At 40.7% G+C, this 21,616-nt stretch overlaps 1 protein-coding gene across 1 annotated transcript; it reads left to right on the top strand.

The window, feature by feature from the left end:
* The first annotated feature begins 2,150 nt into the window (after positions 1-2,150).
* On the top strand, positions 2,151-14,729 carry GATM (glycine amidinotransferase). The gene is made up of 9 exons (XM_079317853.1): positions 2,151-2,276; positions 2,985-3,200; positions 7,453-7,648; positions 8,756-8,946; positions 9,747-9,884; positions 10,178-10,342; positions 11,999-12,062; positions 12,163-12,279; positions 13,693-14,729. Exons 1-9 carry the CDS (start codon positions 2,208-2,210, stop codon positions 13,803-13,805), a joined length of 1,269 nt encoding a protein of 422 aa, XP_079173979.1. The 5' UTR covers positions 2,151-2,207; the 3' UTR covers positions 13,806-14,729.
* The last annotated feature ends 6,887 nt before the right edge of the window (positions 14,730-21,616 follow it).

The following is a 21,616-nucleotide window of genomic DNA, read 5'->3' as shown; positions in this document are numbered from 1 at the left end:
GATGGTTAGGGCAGTCTGGGGGGCAGAGGACAGGTATAAAGGCTGGGAGGAAAATGCTATTTACCATAGGAAAAGGCTTCATGGTCAGACTGCAATTGTGCCAGTTAGGAAAGTGAAAAAAATTCTGTTTTGATTGTACTTAGATGAAGATTGGTTTGTTTCTATGAGGAACCTAAAAGAGGAAGAAAGGGACCTACGAGATATGAAAAAGAATATTTTCACCAAAAAAATTCTGAGCATAAAAAATGCAGCCCAGAGGAAAAATTTTTAAAATGTTAGAGCCTTCAGCAAAACTTGTTGCAGTGATAGTGAGGACTCTGTAATGCATCAGACATATGTAGTAAGTAGGTAAAGAATTGTTGTGCAGTCAGAAAAACTATGTAAACTGAGTTGATAAAGAATGATTCAAAGGTCCAAAACTAACTGATAAGTTGAAAAGGGCAGAAAAGGAAGCAAGACCTTTGGATTTAGCCAAAAGCCAATCATTAATTTTTTTAGAAGGTCAATGTGAGTAGAGTGACCTTAGCAAAATCAACTGAATGAAAAAGCAAGAATTTAAGCAGAACTGGCATAAACTTCAAGGATTTTTCTTTAATTAGATGACCGAAAAAGTTAACTGGGAATTAAATAGCATCAAGAAAATTTCTTTTTGAAACTTGAAAAAATAATCCCGATGTCGTTTTTGGTACAAGAATAGTGTTTGATGCAATTATGTTACAAATGAGTCCCAACAAGCTGAGTGAGCTATGAGAAAATTCTGAAGTTGTGAGAAACTGGGTAGTGCATACTTGGTATTATGCCAGTTGAAATAATTAACTTTTCTCTGACAACTGTGTAAATTCATGGAGAATTCACACTGTTATTTGTCTTGGGAAGGTGTAGTGTTTACCTGTGCCAAAAAGACAAATTGCTGAATTGAATAATTACCAAGTAAACACAGTTACTTGTGTATCTAAGGCATGTTAAAACTGTGGCTGATTTGTTGTATTCTAAGACCATAGCTTATGTTTTAATATATGTTACCACTAGTGATGTTTACCTTTTCCTGCTATATATATGTGTGCTGAGCTCACCAGCACTACCTGCAATCGTGCATGTAGAAATAATGTTAAATATTGTGTCTGTTCAAGCCATGCCTCACTGTGAGAGCTCTGCAGAGCAGAGCATAGGCTGGAGAGTATTGAGCAAGGCACTGCATGGATGATAAAGGCAGAACCAAAAATCATATTGGAAGAAAGACACAGATTTTTTACAACTTTAAACAGAATATTTTGGACAAGAGTGATTTTTGCTACGTGTGCTTTTTACTTGGCAAAGTGAAATTATTTAAAAGTGAACTAATGTCCAAAGTAGAGAAAACGCAGAATAGGCTAAGTAGGATATACTAAATATGAGTAGAGCTGGTTGCAAACACATTTCTTGTTGTAGATTATTTCTGTTGAGATAGAGGTATTTTTGAAGATAAGTCTTTTGATTTTATCATGGAGAGGTTTTGCAGGGAAACTTAATGTGCAGGTCTACTAGGAGCTAGCCAGTTTAGGTTTTAATTTTAGGATGACTTTTCATCATATCACTTTGAGAAGCCAGAATTCGAAATTGTTTGGGATATTCTTGAAACACCCCTTGGGTAATGAAAGAATTCAAATATTTTTAGATGAATCACAAACTCTTTAGGTTGTAGTCTAAAGATCTGAATTCTTAACATACAAAATATTGGAATTTTTGGTAAAGTTGAATTTGTCGACTAAACGCTTAATGAAGAATATGCGCACTTGACTAAAAATAACAGCATGATGCACTTCAGTACACTTTTTAGAAAAAAATTTCAAAAAGTGACTTTTCCCAAGCCAGGTTGCTGCTGACGAGTCCTTCGTGGAAAAGAAGTGCAGGTGTGTTGGAGGAAGCCGTCGGTCAGCGCTGGGGCTGTGTCTGCCGGGGCTGCCTGTGAGCCCGCCCGCTCCAGCTGCTTCTCCCTCGGCATTGCCGGGGAGCCGGGCCGGGAGGGGGAGAGCAGGGCCGGGCCGGGCCGGGCCGGGCCGGGCCGGGAGGGGGAGAGCAGGGCCGGGCCGGGCCGGGCTCGGGGAAGCGCTGCCGGCCCCGCCCGGCCCCGCGGGCGGCGCTGCCCCGGGCGGGGCGGGCCGGGCCGGGCCGGTTCGGGCGCTCATAAAGCGGAGCGCTCGGAGCGCTGCCGTGTCCGGCCGGCGGCGATGCTGCGAGTGCGGTGCCTGCGCGGCGGCAGCCGGGGCGCCGAGGCAGCGCATTACATCGGCTCCGGGGTTGGTGCCGCGCACAGCCGCGCCCGGGGATGCGCAGGGGTCCCGTGTCCCCGTGTCCCCTCGCCGGGGTGCTCGGTGACAGGAGGATGCGGGCTGAGGATGCTCCGCGGTCCCGTGTCACCGTGTCCCCTCGCCGGGGTGCTCGGTGACAGGAGGATGCGGGCTGAGGATGCTCCGCGGTCCCGTGTCCCCTCGCCGGGGTGCTCGGTGACAGGAGGATGCGGGCTGAGGATGCTCCGCGGTCCCGTGTCACCGTGTCCCCTCGCCGGGGTGCTCGGTGACAGGAGGATGCGGGCTGAGGATGCTCCGCTGTCCCGTGTCACCGTGTCCCCTCGCCGGGGTGCTCGGTGACGGGAGGGTGCGGGCTGAGGATGCTCCGCGGTCCCGTGTCACCGTGTCCCCTCTCCGGGGTGCTCGGTGACGGGAGGGTGCGGGTTGAGGTTCACTCAGCATCCTCTCAGTCTGCCAGCGCCGCGTTCCCATCTCCTTACCCTTCTAAACCGAGCGTATTTTAAAAGCCAGAATTTCCTTTAAGCATCTGCCAGGCTGTGAATGAATTGGAATGGCTGTAAATTAGAAGCCGTGTTTCTGCTAATTCTCCAAATAACATACATTGGGATTAGAGTGTGAAGGCATTTGTGGGCTGAGCCATGGCTTTTTTTGTCTTTTGTAAGGAAGCATAATTTTTGTTCTTGTTTTTATTTTAAGCTTCGAGGAGTCTTTACAAGATGGGTGCAGCGAACTTTCCAGAGCACCCAGGCAGCTGCAGCCTCCCAGAACACCTGTGCTGCTGATGACAAGGCTACAAGCCCTGTGCCCAAGGACTGTCTTGTTTGCTCCTACAATGAATGGGATCCACTGGAAGAGGTCATTGTGGGAAGAGCTGAAAATGCTTGTGTCCCACCTTTTTCTGTGGAGGTTAAGGTAAACGAGAAAAACTAACCTTAAATAAAAAATGTGGAGTTTATATCTAAAATTTTCTTAGGGTTTACAATGCATAAGGTGTGGTGTTTGCTCTTGGAAATTCTTCCTCCAAGGCAGTTGTTTACATCTGTGAAACTTTACAGCATAGCTAAGTTAGCGAGGGATGTGCTTTTTTCTTTGGACTTTCAACTGAATTAGCTGTTTTAACAGAAGTCACTAGCAAAGACAACCTCTAATATATGCAATCTGCTCTGGTCATATAGCCCTGATGTTATCAGAGCACACACACAGACTTTTGAGATAGTTGGTTGGACTGATGAAACTTTAATTTGGCTTGAAGCTAAGTAGAATTATCACTAGAAAAAAAAAAAAAAAAAAAGTGCAGTTTTCTACTTAGTAGTCTGAGCAAGATTGAGTTCTGGGGCTGTAGACCAACAGGACTCTTGTGTCAGACAGCTCTGAAGTAGTTTACTGAGAATCCTACGTGCTGCAGTAAATATTTTATGGAAATTCGTTGTCCACTGTTTTTTCAGGATTTTTCTGTACCAAAAACTATGTCAGCAGCTTAAATAAATTCTTGATTCTGTGTTCTCTGGAATGTTGTATTTTAAAAAGTAACACTCAAATAGTGGGCTTGCTCCAGATTTTTGTGTTCTTCACCTGGACTTTAAAATTGCTGAGTATGTGTGTTACCTGCATTTGTATGCATGTTCTTGAGTCTTTCTCTCTCATTGTTAGAGTACAGCACTACCTGCAGAGCAGCATGTAATCCATGGCTATCACAGCACAATGACCTTAGTAAAAAATTTAAGATATCCTGACAAAGTTGATCAGAAGACCTCAACTGAAAGTTTAAAAAAAAAAAAATTATCTGACATTGAAAGAATGGCAAACAAAGATAGCAAAAATAAGTTTAAAATGCTGGAAATGGTTGTTTAGGGGAAGTTTGAGATGTACTTGTATAAAAGACTTCTCTTCTCTTAGCCCTTTATATATTTCTGTATATATTTTTTAAAAGAATCTGGGTTATGTCTTTCAGAGATTCCAAAGATATCCTAGCAGCTTCAGAGAAGGAGGTGAATGGGAGTTAGCATTTCTAATATATTAGTGTATGTATGTGCATTTATGTAAGACTGATATAACAAATGTATAGAAAAAATAAGGAGAAAAGGTCTAACATTTTACACTGTGGCATTGAATTAGGGAAAATTCAGTTCCTAAGCAGTGGCCAGGGGCTTGCTTTAGCACCAGAAAAAATACTTCAAGTGTTAAACTTGCTGAAGTGTCACATGCTATCCAGGTTTTACTGCCTATTAAGCCACAACTACTCACATGTAGTCACAACTTCACTTTCTCTTACATGTGATATCAAAAGCTCAGTGAGGAATGTCAAAGTATAGGATTGCCTCTGAAATTCAAATACCTATGACTTAAGGTTAAAGCAAGATTCAAATTTGCTTTATGTCAAATGCCAACTCCACAGCAGATAATGGGAACAGAGACAGCTGAGATGTGGTTTCCTCTAATTTTCTCTGCTTTTGTCTTAAATATTGATGTAGAAACTGCAACAATATCACTTGGAGAGTGTTGTTGAATAATCCAAGCAGTGGTGCAGTCCTACCTTGGCATTATTATTATTATTATTATTATTATTATTATTATTATTATTATTATTATTATTATTAATTGAGTCATGATTGTTTAAATCTCCATGTGGCTGAAAGGTAAGGGGTGTGTAGCTCCAATATAACACAATAGCCATAAATCCCTGTTCCTGCCCCTGTAAGCAGAAAAACTGGAGCTGATGGGTATCACTTGCTGTCTGCTGAGTGCATGAGGGTCACTGCTTATAAAAACTGCAGTTTAAAACTAATGAATTCTATGCTTATAAGGAAAATTCAATTTAGAGACACTCTAAAAACTGCTCAAATTTTAGCAGTTTGGTAAATACTCGTGTTGAGGTTGTATTTTAAGATTGTATGCTTGTTTATTTGATACAAATTTAAATGCAGGAAGTATGGTTGCATTCAGCACTCTCTTTTGCTTTGAGACAAGGGTTTGGTTTACTCAAGTGTTTTTGCTGTGATGTGGGAATGGTGTGCTTGGCATAAGAAGGAGGAAGGAAGGAATTGAATAGGGAGCTCTGCATCTCTGATGAATATTAATGAGCTGACACTTCATTGCATATCCTTTTGAGAGCTTGAAACAGGCTATGTAGAGGTAAATGCAATATTTGAAAAGTTGAAAAATCTTAACATTAATCAGGAAGATGCCCTTTCTTGAATCAGCACTGCAATGAAAAATCCTGAAAAAACTGAGATGTATTCTGGTGCAGTTGAGTCAACCAGCTGAACTTTATAGCTTTGTACTCTGCAATGCTTTTCAGTATATTTTGTGAATAATAATGCATTTTGGGTGAGGAGTATTATTAACACAGTTTTTTATATCTTGAGTGAGAAGATGAGAGTGTGTACATGTGTTTATTACTGAATGTAGGTTTTAATATCCTAAATCTATTAACTCTTTACTAGGTTAAAGGTACATCTTGATAATGTTAATTATTTTCCATGACAAATGTTTAAAGTAAATAGCAACGATAAGGAACAATACTGCTGTTTCTTAAATACAATCTTTCCTTACAGAAAACTCTTGAATTTCTTTTTGAAAAGAAAGAATTTGTTTTAAATGTTGTGTGTTCTATCCATGGTCCTTTTTGAACATTCTGAACTGACTTGTATGTCTGTGATCAAAGGGGCCTGAAATGTCAACCCTGACTTGCTATGAAATACATGTCCCAGCCAAATACCCTTTTCTCAGCTATTTGGAAGGCAGGGAATATGAGCAGTGTCACAGTGGTAACCTTTATTCTGTTGTAGCTTTAAGATGACACCATCCCATTACTGCAACACCAGTGGGGTTCCTCAGGTTTGAAAAAAAGCAGTGCTAGAGGATGTGGTGGAGAGAGGAGCTCCTCTTAGGGACTGATGATATTCACATACACCATGGCTGGCTCTGAAAATAACCAGCTTCAATCCACAGGATGGATTTGTCTCATGAGCAGAACATATTGCCATAGGAATGCTAAGCCCTTCATGTGACCTGCATGTGACTCCTGACCAGCTGGCGAGTTTGAGGTGATCAAATTACCCAAGACCTCACTCACAGAAAAAGAACAAATTCCCTCAGGAAGGATGGGAAGAAGCTCCAGTACTGGAGGAGCAGGATGGCCATGCTGAGGTTCTCTGTGTAAATGCTAAGGCTGAATTTTCTTTCTTCTTTCTAACCTCTATAGCATGAGGCAAATGTGCAGAAATAGCAGAGGACAGAGTGAATAGCCTGGGTTGTTAAAGGGGATCAGGCATGTCTTGCCTGCTTGGGGCTCATGGCAGAGCTGGCACAAAAGAGCTGATTTTGATGAGAACACTGTGCTCAGGGCTGCAGTGTCAGGAGACAACCTCATGTTTGGAAGGGCAGGTTCTTCTGCATCCCCTTGCTGTCTCTCCAACTTGCTGACCTGTCCTGACCCCTCCTGCTGTCATTCCAGAAGGGTCCGTGTGCATTTGCATCTCGGCCAACACTGACATGACAGAGGAACATCAGATACATCAAACTGAAGCAGCATCATTTGTTTTGATTATATGTCTGGTTTTTCTCACCTCTGAGAACTGGGACATTATTTTGAATTTGTATTTAATAAAAGAAGGCTATCACAGCATTTCAGCAGAGGATTTAGGTCTGTAAATGATGAGCATGCTTTAATCCAACCCTGGCAGGTGAATTTAGCATCTTTTGCATCTTCTAGAATGCTGCTGCACCTGAAGTATGGACCCTTCTGCCCAGCAAGGCATGTCCCTGTACTTGGGATGGCTTCAGCATTTCTGATGTCACCACTGTGATATTACTGAAGTGAGGTTGTAAGAAGGTGACTACAGACATGTGCATTTTGCAGATGAGCTCAAGGTTGTTTTAATTTAAAAACATGTCTGATAGCCTTATTAAATAGCAGAGTCCATAGTGTTTGCACAAGTGTTCTGTAATAGGGACCAAATGGCCACTTGGCAACATTAATCACTCAATAGTTAGTGAAGTGTAATGTAGACAAAATATTGCAGGAATCAGATAAAAGGCACACTCCAACATATTAAGACCAAGAACAAGAAACTTTAAACATTAGGAATTGTGTTTTATGCATCTATTTAACTCCAAAAGAACTGGTGGTTATTCTTTGTCACTTCATGTCCTTCTGTTTTAGGCAAACACATATGAAAAATATTGGGGATTTTACCAGAAATTTGGAGGCCATAGTTTCCCCAAAGACCATTTAAAAAAAGCTATTGCTGAAATTGAAGAGATGTGCAATATTTTGAAGGGAGAAGGTGTTATTGTCAAGAGGCCTGATCCAATTGACTGGTCTGTGAAGTATAAAACACCTGATTTTGAGTCTACAGGTAAATGTCTTTCCATTATTGAAGGTCTTGTCTGTTTAGCTCTTGTCTGAGACATTTTGGATGTCATCTAGTCAACCTCCCAGCTAGGAGCAGGATTATCACCAGCACTAAGTGAGGTCAGTGATTGGTTTCTGTAGCTAAGACTTGGAAGGTCTCCAGGGATAGAGATTTTGCCACCTGATTTGCTGACTGGCTTCAGTGTTGGGTGAATTTCCTGATGAAAAACCTTTGCCTGGTACCCAGCCTGAACTTCCCACACCAGCAGCTCTTGCCAGGTTTCTTCTCTATGTTGTCATTGCCAAGAAGTGCTAATCTGTCATGGACCCCAGAGTGGCTGTAGAATGTTTCTGCTTTGTCCCCCACCTGCCACATTAAAGTCTGACCCTCTTTATAGCTCTCTGTTGGGTCCTGGAGTTGGATCCATCCTAAACTATGGAAGACAAAAGAGTTGGAGGCGACACTTTGCCAGGAAGATCCTCACTAGTGTCAAGGGAATTGGAATGCAATTCCTCCATGTATGGCTTTGGTTATCTGCAGGGAGAGCATACCAAGCTTTGCATCAAGTGTAGCCCTCAGGCTTCTTTCATGTAAAAATGTGGAATTCAAATTCATTAAGGAACAGATAATGTTAAGGAAAAGTCTAATGGGACTACTTTCTGTACTAGTTCTGTGTTCCATCACATTCCTCTTCTGAGCCTTTACTTTTTGAAAGGATAGTATAAAAAGAAATTCTGTTCACTTGGAAAATTTGCTGGCCATCATCACTTTTTAAAGTCATCTGGATAATGCATAAGCCTTGCTCTACTTAATTTTCATTTGCCAAATTATGAAGTGGAGGCCTAATGGATGGCTTTCTTTTAGCTGTGACTCTGTTATGGGTGAGACTTTGTAGCAAAAGTTCCACATATTTTGAATGAAAAATATTACTTTGAAAAATTACTGAAGAATGTAAGGACCTGATATTATACACTGGCTTCCTCACATTGCTAAGAATTATTTTTGTCATTGTTTTGGATAGATATAATGGTAAAAAGAAAGGGAAAAGTACCTGAGCTGAAAATGCTGAGAAAGGCATATTTGTCTCATTAATGGCCACTTTCCTTTCAGGTATGTATGCTGCCATGCCAAGAGACATCCTCTTAGTGGTGGGAAATGAAATTATTGAAGCACCTATGGCTTGGCGTGCTCGGTTCTTTGAGTACAGGGCATATAGACGACTAATCAAAGATTATTTCAACAGTGGTGCTAAGTGGACAACTGCCCCCAAACCCACAATGGCAGATGAACTCTATGATCAGGTACTGCTCTCATTTTCCTTCAGAACTTCAGTTCTTGTTGTACAGAATTTTGTTGATAGCTTCAACCTGATATTTAGGATTCACACAATTGTGAAGGGGAATGGCACAAAAGAACTGGATTTTTTTTTTTTTTTTCCTAGTGTATGCTGCATGCTGCAGCCTTTCCAGCTGAAACTCAGTGTGTGCAGCTAGAGAACAAGGAACAGGAAGTTGTGTCTATTGAATTCTTCTGCTTTGAATTGTTTTGGTTACTGGCTGTAACTGAGCATTACTAAAGAGGAAGGAATGCTAGAAAAACATCAGAGATTACTTTCAAGAATAAAGATCCCCTGAGAATGTCCATATGTCCTGGGTGCATTAGCAAAGTGGGAATGAATATATATTTTGTCACACAAAGAACCCCAACTTATAAACCTTATTTTGCATGACAATTGGTGTTTTGAAAGTTACATAAAAGAAATAGTGAAGGATCTAAACGATATTTACCTTCAAAATATTTTAATGAATAATTTCTTAATTTTTTTCCTAATAATTTTGACTTGGACAATTTTAGTTGTATCCTATAAGCCCCCAAATGCACCAGAACCTTGGTGACAGCATGAATGTGCTTAAAACCTTTCACTTTTATGTCCACATTTAGATTTTCTTTTCTATTCTAAAAAGAAGTAACCAAAGGAACACACTAGCTATCAATATTAACATCTTTTCCTGATTTCAAATTACTCTCCACTAGTAAATTATTAAAAAACTTTCTTTTAAAATCTCCAACCTAAAGTTGTTGTTCTCTTTTCCACAACTAGAATTATCCAATCCACTCTGTTGAAGACAGGCATAAACTGGCTGCTCAGGGAAAATTTGTAACTACTGAATTTGAGCCATGTTTTGATGCTGCTGACTTCATTAGAGCTGGAAGAGATATCTTTGTACAAAGGAGCCAGGTAAACAAAGCTTTCTTTCAACAGTTTTGGTATCTCACTTAATGACTGGTATTTTGTCTTTTAAAATTCCTGAGCAGCATTAAAATAAGAGAATTGATAAAAGAAATTGCTCTTCATATAATGTTTGATATATACAGGATAAGACTGCCTTCCAGGTTATGGATTAGCAAAAGGCACAAAATTCTTTATTATATTGGCTTTAAATATGTAATGAAACAAAACCTTAGACAAACTAAACTTGTATGCAGTTTATATTCCAGCCTAGTAAAGCTGAATTTTTTCCTGTTTTTCAGGTTACAAACTGCATGGGTATTGAATGGATGAGGCGACACCTTGCACCAGACTACAGAGTGCACATAATATCCTTTAAGGATCCCAACCCTATGCACATTGATGCCACTTTTAATATCATAGGGCCTGGTCTTGTGCTCTCTAACCCAGACCGTCCCTGCCACCAGGTGAGAGTGCACAAGGGGAGAAAGTGTTTTGTGTTTAAAAACACTCAGCTGGGTTTGTTCCCTGCTGGGGAATTACTATTACACACATTCCACTGTGTTGGTTTGTAGGTCCATGGTTAAATGTGATGGAAGTAATCTAATTTTTAATAATTCATCAAAGCAAGCATCTGGGCTATGCTACTTCTCTGAACACTTCCACTGCTTAAATACTTTAATTGTATCCTAGAGAAACTGAAGGGCTTCTGCTGCTCCGATGGGAAATCTCCCTTTTTATTCCCATTTTGGAAGCCTCTCCTTTGGTATTAATTGAACAAATGGCAGGAAGCTGGTGGTTGCTGAGGCATTCAGCTTTGAATACCTTCTGGAGAGTGGGGAAGAGGAGAGATATATAAAACCTGCTGCTACACTGAGAAAAAAGCCAATATTGCTGAGCAGCACAATGAGATCAGAAAGCCTTGCAGAGAGTGAGAGACCATCTCTGCTGCAGTCATGTTACCTGCACTGCAGTGCTGGAGGAGTTTTGTGAGGATGTGACTCCTGAAGCTGTAGAACCACACAGGAAGAGCTGAGCTGACACTGAACCAGAGGGATGAAGCCAAGTGCAGAGCACAGCTCCTAAAAGAGCCTTAATCTCCTTTTGCCAAGACTGTCAGTGAAAATAGTCTAATTGAATTACTGCATCCTTTCCAGAATATAATTTTTTAAACAACCTTATTTTTTCCTCCCCTTTTCCCTTCCACAGTTTTTCATAATGTTACTTGAAAGAGGATATTCTATTCTCCTTGTATTAAACCATGTCCTGCGACTTTTTTAAGGGAAACCTGCTGTCTTTGTAGGCAGAAAAGAGAAATGCAGCTTGCTTTCATAAAAACTGGTTTGGCAGTTCTGGATGGAGTGGTGGGGGTGTGTGTGAATGGTGCGATGAAAGGGGACTTTTCTTGAGTGGTGACGATGAAAGGGACTTTTCTTTAAAATCCTGGCAGCTCAGGCTGGTGTAGAGTTTTTTATCTCGGGATTGGAGCTCCATCTCGTGGTAACGCTGGAACACTCGCGAATTCTCTTCCAGCTCATCAATGAAGATGAAAAGTCAATTTTCCTTAGCCAAATTATCCTCCTCTTAATTTTAACTTAATTGTGTAAATCGTAGAGACACAAATTATTCCTTGGGATACCCTTACATTGTTCCCTTTGTTAAATGAACTGCATATTAATTTTCTTAGAAAGTGTGAAGGAAAGGTAATCTTGTGTTATTTCTGGTGGGTTTGTTTTTAGAAACATCAGGTAACTCATATTAATGGCTTTTATAATCATGGGAAGAAATAACACAGAAAAAAGATAATTGAATATGTTTTGGTTGTTACCAATGTATTTACTTACCAAGTTCCATACTGCAAATGCTACCTTTGTCTTTAACATATCTAGCATATATAAAACCAACAGAAATAAATGTTGTTGGTATGCAAAATCTAAAAAGACTTTTTAAAAATGCTTGTATGAAAGCTTGTAGATGAATCCTGAATGAGGGCCAGGATAGTGAACTGAGGGCAGGGGATGTCATGCATATTGGAATATTCTGGGAAAATCTGGCATAGGCTGGAGGACATAATGTGATACTCTGAGAACCCTCTTGAGAATATATTTAAATTGCTCTTCCAGATTGAGCTCTTCAAGAAAGCTGGCTGGACAGTGATTCAACCCCCAGTGCCACTCATCCCAGATGGTACAGTCACTCTTCCTTTTCTAAGGATTCCAAGAGTACCCTTAAGGGTATTAATATGGAGTGACATTGGTGCAGTACTGGGTTTGTTCTCCTGTTTTAGATCACCCACTGTGGATGTCTTCTAAGTGGCTCTCCATGAATGTCCTGATGCTGGATGAGAAACGTGTGATGGTGGATGCCAACGAGACATCAATTCAGAAGATGTTTGAAAGGCTGGGTATGTCCTAACACAACATACACTTAAAAGAAAATTATTGTGCTACCAGCCAGGGTAAATGGAAGTTTCACTTAAAGTAGTCTAAGCAGCCAGCACTGGAAAAAGTAGTCAAACAGCTGCATTAACAAGTAAGAATGATTCAGTGATCTTTCTCCTGAATATTTCAATCATATAAATGTGGTCTTCTTTTGCCCCCTACAGCTTGCAGCACATGAAGGTATGAGTAGCAACTAAAGGTATTGCTAGGATAACTTTGAATGAGTTTTTTTAATGTAAACTGTCCAGTGTGAGGTCAACATCTGTCTTGCAGAGATGGAGTGCACATATTGCAGAATGAAATAGAGCTGGGAATCCATCATTGCCAAAATGCCTTCAGATTTTCCTAGTTGCAAATTTGTACTTTAAAACTCAGATTAAGACCACTTAACCCAGGTATTTCTGCTCATTTATGGAGAATCTCAATCCTGTGGGATGTAACTTCATGACAGTGAGGAATTCCTTCAGATATACAGTGACAGGAGAAGTGCATTTGAATATAAAAATTGGAATTCTTGTTAAGCACAGCTGCTCAGTCTTAGGTTGTTTCATAGCATGACCAAGGAGATGAGGATTTAAAAATACTTGAAAGTACTTAAATAACGAGGCTATTAATGCTAATCATGGCTTATCTTTCACCCTTGAACTTCACAGTCTATGTAAATTCTAAATAAACCCTGGTAGTCAGAAAGTTCATAGGACTGAGATGAGTCCACTGGGAACAAAACTATTGCTGATCTAGGAGATAGATTCTACTGAGCTGCTCCTGAAAGTGCTGAGAAGCAAAAAGGCAAACTCTGTAACAGAGAAGTCTGATCCTTCTGTAAGGACTTTGTATAGGCTGAGCCACAGCTGTGACATCCATCAGAGGTGAAAAGAAGGGGTGGGAAGCTTAACCTAGGTAGTAAAAGCCTCTTTCCCTTTTAGAGAAAGAAGGAGTCAGACCTTGAATGCTTCTTTTCTTGAGAGGCACCTGAAAGAGCACATTCAGTGTCTGAATCATAAATCCTCTCACATATTTCTGAAAACGTGTCCTGATGATATATTGTAGCAGAATTTCAGCTAATTCTTCATATACTGCAAAACCTGAATTTATCTTTTTTGTACTGGCATGTCATAACACATCAGACACTGGCTGTGCTCCTAGCACTGTATATTGCTGAGGGTCTCACCAGAATAAACAAGCCAGCTATGTTCATAGTTTGTTCTCTGCCTAGAGTTTGGGAAAACAAATTTTTAATGAGCTCATAGGAAATACCTTCCACATCTACATCTAACCACATGATCTGATAAAGCATCACCTAATATTTCTGATCAGAGCTTGCCATGTGGAGCTGAGAATCTGATTTTGAAGTGTGCCTTGAATATTTCTTGCAGGCATTTCCACAATTAAGGTGAACATTCGCCACGCCAATTCTCTGGGAGGGGGATTCCACTGCTGGACCTGCGACATCCGCCGCCGTGGCACCCTGCAGTCCTACTTTGACTAGGGATCAGCCCAACAGCAGCAGTGTTCAGCTTCTAAAATAGGCATAGGAAATGAGCAAATCACTGTCACTCTTGTTAAAATGGCTGCATGAGCTCTAGTGCTTGATAAGTGGTGTCCTCATCATGGTCTGGGTGATGTTTTGTTCTTAAATACCCTTCACTTTCAGTAGGATAATTACTTCCATCAGCAATACAGGTTTTTCTGGCTGCCTTTTTGAAAGACATCCTTCATCTGTGAAGCCTTTTCACAGGCTTTGAATATAAAAGCTTGACAAGATAGCTAAAAGGTCTTGTTAGAACAGCTTGTCCACTAATACTGGATATCTACCTCTGTCTAGTTACCTTATCAAATAGGCAGCTTGAAATGTGAAACTTGAGTAAACTTTTCTTATTCCTTTTAACCACCTCATGGTTCTAGTATATTCATGTCTAATGAAGTTGAAATAGATGCAACTGTATAGAAGTCTTAGGGAACCAAGCAGTTTTATAATGTTTTTCATGTCTAGCCATACAGATATTTACAGAGAACTTTTAGTATGATCTAACTTTTAAGACATGTTCACTTACTTGCCATGTTCTTCTACATTTTCTTCTGATGCATGTTATGCACCTGAGTACTTTTTATATTGCTTTTTGTATTGCTGAAATTGGGTTTTATTTAACTTTTAAGTGTACAAATGATAGCTAATATTCTGCTTGTACAGGTTTCACTCTGAGTTGTTTACATAACTTAAAAAGAGGCACAAAAGGAAACCCAACAATAACTCCCCCCAACTTTAAGCTTCTGACATCTTACCACCCAGACTTCCTTCAGCTGTAGCAGATACAGAAATATGTATCAAACGTGCCTGAGGCCATGGAGGAATTTGAGTTTTGATTCCTGAATATGTACTTTTTATGCTAATAAAGTTTTTTTGCATTCTCAATTTGTTGCCCTTCTGTTAATGTGTAAGTATGAAATGTCTGGATGGTAACAAAATACACTTGGAAAATTTTTTCCCTGTAAAATAGGTAACATCTTAAACTCTTGTATAATGCAGAAAACCTTTGTAGTGTATTATTCATACACCATGTTTCTACTTCTGTTTTTCACAGAAGTGTGACTGGTGGGGGAAAGTACCATGTGCTACACTGTGGAGGGCTCTACAATTACAGTGTACCCTGACAGAAAAGGTGTCAGGCAGAACATGCTCACACACAAGATGTGTGACCACATCTTAGAGTTGGGTAGGGCTAAACAGGTCCAATATCAACAACCTAGAATTCTTTGACACATTAGCTGCCAGCACCTAATGAGGTAGAGATGGTGCCTATTTCTCCTTTAAAATCAAGGCTTTATAGACAATGGAAATTTGTCTGAGTCTTCCTCTAACCAAGCTGTGTTTTCCACTCTTGGCACTGGAGCTGGGCAGCTGCATTGGAGCAGCATACACAGCAGGTCAAAATATCTCTGTGTCTGTGCTTGGCATCAGATACCACCAACTATGGTTGAAACCACTAGAAACTGGCCAAATGTGCATTAATAACAGAAATGTGCACCCTGGATGTCTCCAGGATTAAGGAGACTGTATTTTTGTGTCATGTCATACATGACACTCTGACTTTATAAACATTTCAGTCTTCACCCAGTTTTTTTGTTTATTCCTTATTAATTGTTCTTTTTTTTTTTTTTTCCCTCTTGAACTGCACACTGTAGTAAGTCTTTCAGCTTGAACACCATCATTATGTTTCTAAAGTTGTTTGGGTTTTTTTCTGCCAGTAATACAAGTTCTTTTACCTAATCCATGGGTACCCTGATACCACACCATGAATACCTGGTTTGGTAACAGACTTGCCTGTTAAGTCATCTTTCCTTCAACATGAAAGGCAGAAAAGTTGTTCCATTTGAGCAGAAGCTTCTTGTTCAATATCAGCAGTAGTGTCACAATACAGACTGTAGACACACAGCAGCAGGAATGCACTGACCTGAGGAAGTGTCCCTACCATCATTTTGGAGGGCAGGATCTGGTGCTGTGAGTATTTTTGGGACTTTCTTAGACCTGACTCTTTCAGTGGCCATAAAGCAGTCAACTAGCCAGCCTATTTCCATGTTAAGTTGCAAGGGAACTACACTGGGTGCTCCATGAGGTACAGTGAGGGTTAAAAAGTAAGTGCTGGGATCTACTCCAGCCTACAAAAACAAGGAGCAATGTGGGATTCTCTCTGAGTCTCCTGCAGCACAGGATCAGGGAGGACAAAGTTTGTATCTCTCCTGGAACAGTTATATTTTCCCATCAGTACAGGGAGCAGTTTGTTCACAGGCATGTTTACAAATGTCCCTTGGGTGGATGTGCATGCCTGAATTGCCAAAAACTGCCCTGTCTTACAATCTCATCTGTGCTATCAGTGTTAGTTGGAGATATGATTGGGCAGCTATAGGAGAGAATTTGTGAAGTGGAATGCAATGATAAAAAAAGTTCAAAGGTAAATTTTAAAGCTCTAAGGGACTTTATAGTGGAATAACTTAATAAATGCTGATAAGAGGTAACATTTTCCCCAGTAACCTGATCAAGAGGGAGTAACACAGAGACAGCAAAGCCTTTAGAGGAATGATGAAGGGAGCATGAAATGTAATAGTGTTATGGTAGATGACACCACATAATAGTAATACATATAATCTTCCAAGTTATTTTTATTCTTGCATGGAGGGAGGTCAGCCTGTGTCACAGTTGGTTTTGGTTAGACAAGAACTTGGAAATGGGAGTCTGCAGTGAGAAACAGACTTGGTTTCTGCTCTGATATTGAATTACAAGCAATTTCATGAAGCCAAATTACATGTGGGCAACAAGATCCTACTGGCCACAGGAAGCAGGCATGTGGTGTTTGACCACCTCTGTTGCAGACTGCAGTTTGGATGTAAATAAAGCAAGCTGAATAGGGGCTGGACTTGAATTGTCCATAATTATTTTTCACTGCACATGTAGGCCTTAAATACTTGCTTCAGAGAAGGTCAGCTTCAGCTTTCAAAACACACTCTAAATCTGCAGTTAGAGATGTAGGGACAGATGATAAATGAGTTGGCCAATTTGCAGAGAGGTTTTTAGAGTGGGCTCAATCAGCTGCAGGGAATTAGCTGACCCCTCCCTGGCAAACTGGCATTTTTCTCCCATTTTCCTGCTGAAACTAGGCTCCAGTAAACTTGCTGGTTATGACAAGGCATGTGTACTCACACAGATGCCTGTAATAAAGACTCTCCATGGCTGATTTTCAGGTAAGATAAAATGCTTCAAGTACAGCATCAAGCCAGAGAGGATGTGGGAAGAAGGTGAAGTCTCTGAGGCAGGAATATTCTGTTTGTGTGTGGAGTTCATGGCTGGGAATGCTGAGAACCCATGGGAGACAAACTGCGGGAAGAAAGGGGGGTGTTTGCCCTACTTAGTGGGCAAAAGGGAAAGAATGGGTTTTTTCCAGTCAGTTCCTTTGAGCTATGTCTGTCCTAGCAGAAATTGGTTGCTTCTTGCTTCAGTGTTTTCTGAGTGTTTCTGCTGTCCAGTTTAAAATGTTCTCTTTTGCTCCACTAGTTGCCACCCCTATGATTAAAAACCCAAACTGGAAAGCCTGGTGGACAGTTCTGCAACTGCTGTTAATGTCTAACAAGGGTAGGCTGATTTCTACTTACCTCAATTTAAAATGAGTCTTGGTTTTTAGGTCAGAAATTAGGGCCATTGCAGAATTTTTTTTCTGGTGTTAAGCAGTCTAGGTGGAAATTTGAGTATCTTGGATTCACATATATTTCTGGTAATTAAAGATGCTTCTAGAGTTGATTTTGCTGTTCCAGCATTCCAGACTGAGGCACTTTATTCCTGCTAGTGAGAAACCCAGTGTGTTTAGCTGTGCTGAACTGTGTCAGGATGCCCCTCAGCCTCCAGCATTTATCACTTCCCAAGAGGGTCTGCTTCTGCTTTCCTTCTGCTAGAGCATTCTCTGAGCTTAATTAAGCAGGCAGGAAATAGCTTTATGATAATGAATGATGTCCCAAGTCAATGGTTCATTCATTAGTTTATAGCAAACTGTCACAAGTTATGACTTAATGAAGCCAAATATATGAATGAGAAACACAACCTGCCAAAGAGTTTTTCACTGCTATGTTATTTTCATAAGATTGGAATGTGATGAATTGTGCAGCACCACAAAAAATGAACTAACAAAATCCAAGGCATGCTCTGTAACAGTTTACACCCTCTCTACTCACTCTGTGTCTCAAATGACAAGAATGAGGGAGAAACTTTGTCTGAGACCCAGAGAGAGTAACATGAGGATGATTCCACCTGGCAGAGACTGAGGTACTCCCTCAGGTATGGTAATCTATCTGTTATATAAAAGGATGATGAGTAAAGGACATGATAGATTCAACTGTGCTTCTGCAGGTAGGAAAAAAGTGTAGCAATACTGGTTTGTGGTTTTGTGTTGGTATCTCACTGGTGACATTTGCCAACATGTATTATACCAGTCCAACTGCATCAGAGGATTTTTTGTTTGTAACATTCCAGTACTTACCTTTAGGGAGTTTTGGATGTTCACCTCATCTGTTTGATGTATTGGATGCTGCAGTGACAAACCCAGTGTGATTAAAACTGTGGAATTGTCCCATGTGAGGCACTTGGAGAAAGGCATATTGTGAAAATTGCATGTAATGGGATGAAGGTCGAGTTGTTAGCAGGTTTGGATGGGTGTGTCACTTAAAGCAACCTAATTCCTGCTGGGCTTTCCCTACAGCTGCAGGGGATGAGGTGGAGAAGGGGTGGTGGTCACTGTGGCTTTGTTGCCTTGCAGCTGCTCCATGACTTTAGGAGAGCATTAATTGTTTTTGTGAAGTCATGCTTAACCCCCTTCTCAAGTGTGGTATCTCACCCACCCTGTTTTACATACATTGCCTTCATCTTTTTATGCTAACATCTGTGGCAGATGAGTATTTAGCTCATTTATGGACACCTAGATTTTTGTGTCTATTTTGTGGTGGCTGTGTGCTGGTTTTGGCTGGGACATAGTTAATTTCTTCACAGTAGCTGGTCTCGGGATTTGTTTTGGATTTGTGTTGGAAACAGTGTTGATAACACAGGGATGTTGTAGTTATTGCTGAGCAGAGCTTGCACAGGGCCAAGGTCTTTTCTGCTTCTCACAAGGAGCTGGGAGGGGGCAGAGCTGTGGCAGCTGATCCCAACTGGCCTGAGGAATATCCCTGACCATGCTCAGCTTAGAAATCACAGGGGGGGAAGGAGGAAGAGGGTGATGTTCAGAGTGATGGTGTTTGTCATCTCAAGTCACTGTTGGGTTTGATGGAGCCTTGCTCTCTTGAACAGCCTGCCCATGGAAATTGGTGAATAAATGCCTTGTTTTGCTTTCCTTGTGTTCACAGCTTTTGCTTTACCCATTGAATTGTTTATTTCAACCCATGAGCTTTGTCACTTTTACCTTTCCAGTTCCCCATCCCACCAGGGAAGGTGAGCAAGAGGCTCTGGGGGTAAAACACAGCAGTCTGACATTTGTTCATTTGGGCTATGTCTCAACATTTCTTGGGGTCTGTGGGAGTAGTCTCATTTCTTTTCCACTGACAACCAAAATTAATCTCCACCTTTGCACTGGTCTTTATTTCCATAACTTGGGAGTTACTGGGCTGTAGGTGCTGTTAACACAGCTGATTGCAAGCTCTCTCTTCAAATATTTGTTAGTAATGGTGGATTTGTCTCCACAGCCATCTATGTCTCATTTTGTCCATAAGATGATGTTGATATTCTGACCTTATTGTGAGCTGTGTCTAGGACAAAAGAAGTTTAATCTCAACTCTAAATGTCAGTTTTTATCCAGGAGGTGCTGGCAAAGCCCAGTGACAGCAGCACTAGAGGGTGCTGCTATGACACCAGTAGCTTTCCTCCAGCCTATTCTAAGGGATGTTTTAGAACCATTTTTTGTTTGCTCATCTTGTTTCTGATGATGTTTAGATTAAAGACCTTGAAAATACCTCAAGATTTTTCCCAGCTGCAGATATAATTGGTTTGATAACACATAAAGTACTGTTTCTCAGCATCACAAAAGTGCCTATCTATACATGTGAAAACAATGGCTCTGAGTGCAGGGACACAGACATTTCCTTAAGGGCTGCCTCTGTTGTTTAGGCTTACATATGTTGTCAGAAATCAAATCAGGACCAAATGAGGATGACTGTTACCTTTTTAAACCTCCCTCACATGGGCTGAGTATCACATGTTTTGACAGAGCCATTAACTATAAAATTATGGCCCAAAAGCCACATATTTATAGGGTCATTCCCTGTTATTTTGGGTTCAGTTATGCCTCCTTCTTTACAGGAAATTAAGATCAAATATTGATACTTTATTGAGACTCAATACAGGAGAGATTTCTGTGGGTGATTATCTTAGCAATTTCTGTTCCCTCATATTAATTTCAGAGTATTTCCTTCAGTTAATGAAAATACACCACTTGCTCTTAGAAATATAAAGTGTATTTGGAGGAACTAGAATTTAAGATGAACTAGAATCTATTCACATTACCCTTAAGACATTCCAACTCATTAGGACAAAATGCAATTTAAGTTTTTACAGAAGCAGGAATTGCTTGCAAATTGCACGTTATTTCTTTTGTAAGTTGAAATATCATCTGGGTAGAGACCTAATTTATGCTGCACTTTTGAACAGCAAATTTAAATCCAAATGCAATCTCTCCTGTTTCCTCTTTTGTCTATATACTTCTGAGTCAGCAAGGTACTGAAACAACTGCTAGGTGTCCTGCTTGGTGTTTACAGGGATGTTGGGCTGAGTTTGGCCCTATTTAGTTGTAATATTGAGCTGTGTTCAAGGGAGCTGCAGTTCAGTGGCCCAGGTTTTGTTACTCAGCTCATGCAGAGCTTGTGAGGTTTTGTCCTGCAGTTGTCTAGTGAGCAATACAATTGCCACTGAGCCTGGGGCATCCATGTGGAACAGGAAGGGATAAAAAATTTGGGGTTTTAAAGGATCATTGAAAGTATCGTTACTTAACAATTCATCAGTATTTATCTAATATTTCATACATACAAGTAGTTGGTTTACCACTTTTCTCTCATGGGAGAAAACAGTCATTGCATCCTTCAGTGTGGTAGTGGCAACAGAGGGTGTGGGCTTGCTGTTCTCAAGAGCCATAAATTTTGGAGACTGAGAAACTGCATACATCCTTCTTCAGGGTGAGAATGTGTGAAAAATTTCTTTGGTCTTGTGGTGGGCTGGACTTTTCTTGGGATTGCTGACATCAAGAGCTGGCATCTCATGCTGCAAGGTGTCATGGTGCCCTAGGCAGCTCCTGAAAAGAAGGGTGAAGTGGGAGTGACTGTCTTGGCTTGAAACAAGGCATAAAGAAATCCCATTCTTCTGCAAAGCAAAGACCTCCTAAAAGTCTCCTGCACCACCTTGTACAAGGCACCTGACATAGCTTTTATTAAAGGGACAAGTTTCTCCCCCAATCCTATTTACAAAGCCCCATTTCTTGGGAGAACTCAAGGGCTGCCAGAAAGATGGTAAATATTGCTATGAAAGGAGGAAAAAGAATTGCAAAGAATTACTTGGCCAAAGGTAAAAGAGGAAACTGGACTAGACATGGAGATAAATTCTCTGTCTTTTATGTGTGTGGCTTGTACTTTAACCACATTGCCATTCTCTTTTCTGTATATCCAGTAGTGTGGTAAGTGGGATGCTGGCCAAGGGGAGGCAGGGAGAGGATTGCAGCAGTTGTCCTTATCAATTGTTAGGCAATGATTTCACAACTGTAGCTCATTTTCTTCACTGTG

The sequence above is a fragment of the Erithacus rubecula genome (genome assembly GCF_903797595.1).
Source record: "Erithacus rubecula genome assembly, chromosome: 14".
Taxonomy (NCBI): Eukaryota; Metazoa; Chordata; class Aves; order Passeriformes; family Muscicapidae; genus Erithacus; species Erithacus rubecula.
This window is presented reverse-complemented; position numbering and strand designations above follow the sequence as displayed.

Bases quoted from the DNA above. Each gene is read 5' to 3' on its own strand.
- GATM (XM_079317853.1), top strand. From the start codon at position 2,208: ATGCTGCGAGTGCGGTGCCTGCGCGGCGGCAGCCGGGGCGCCGAGGCA. The intron at 10,343-11,998 runs GTGAGAGTGCAC...TTGCTCTTCCAG, and splicing joins CAGACCGTCCCTGCCACCAG to ATTGAGCTCTTCAAGAAAGC. The intron at 12,280-13,692 runs GTATGTCCTAAC...TATTTCTTGCAG, and splicing joins GAAGATGTTTGAAAGGCTGG to GCATTTCCACAATTAAGGTG.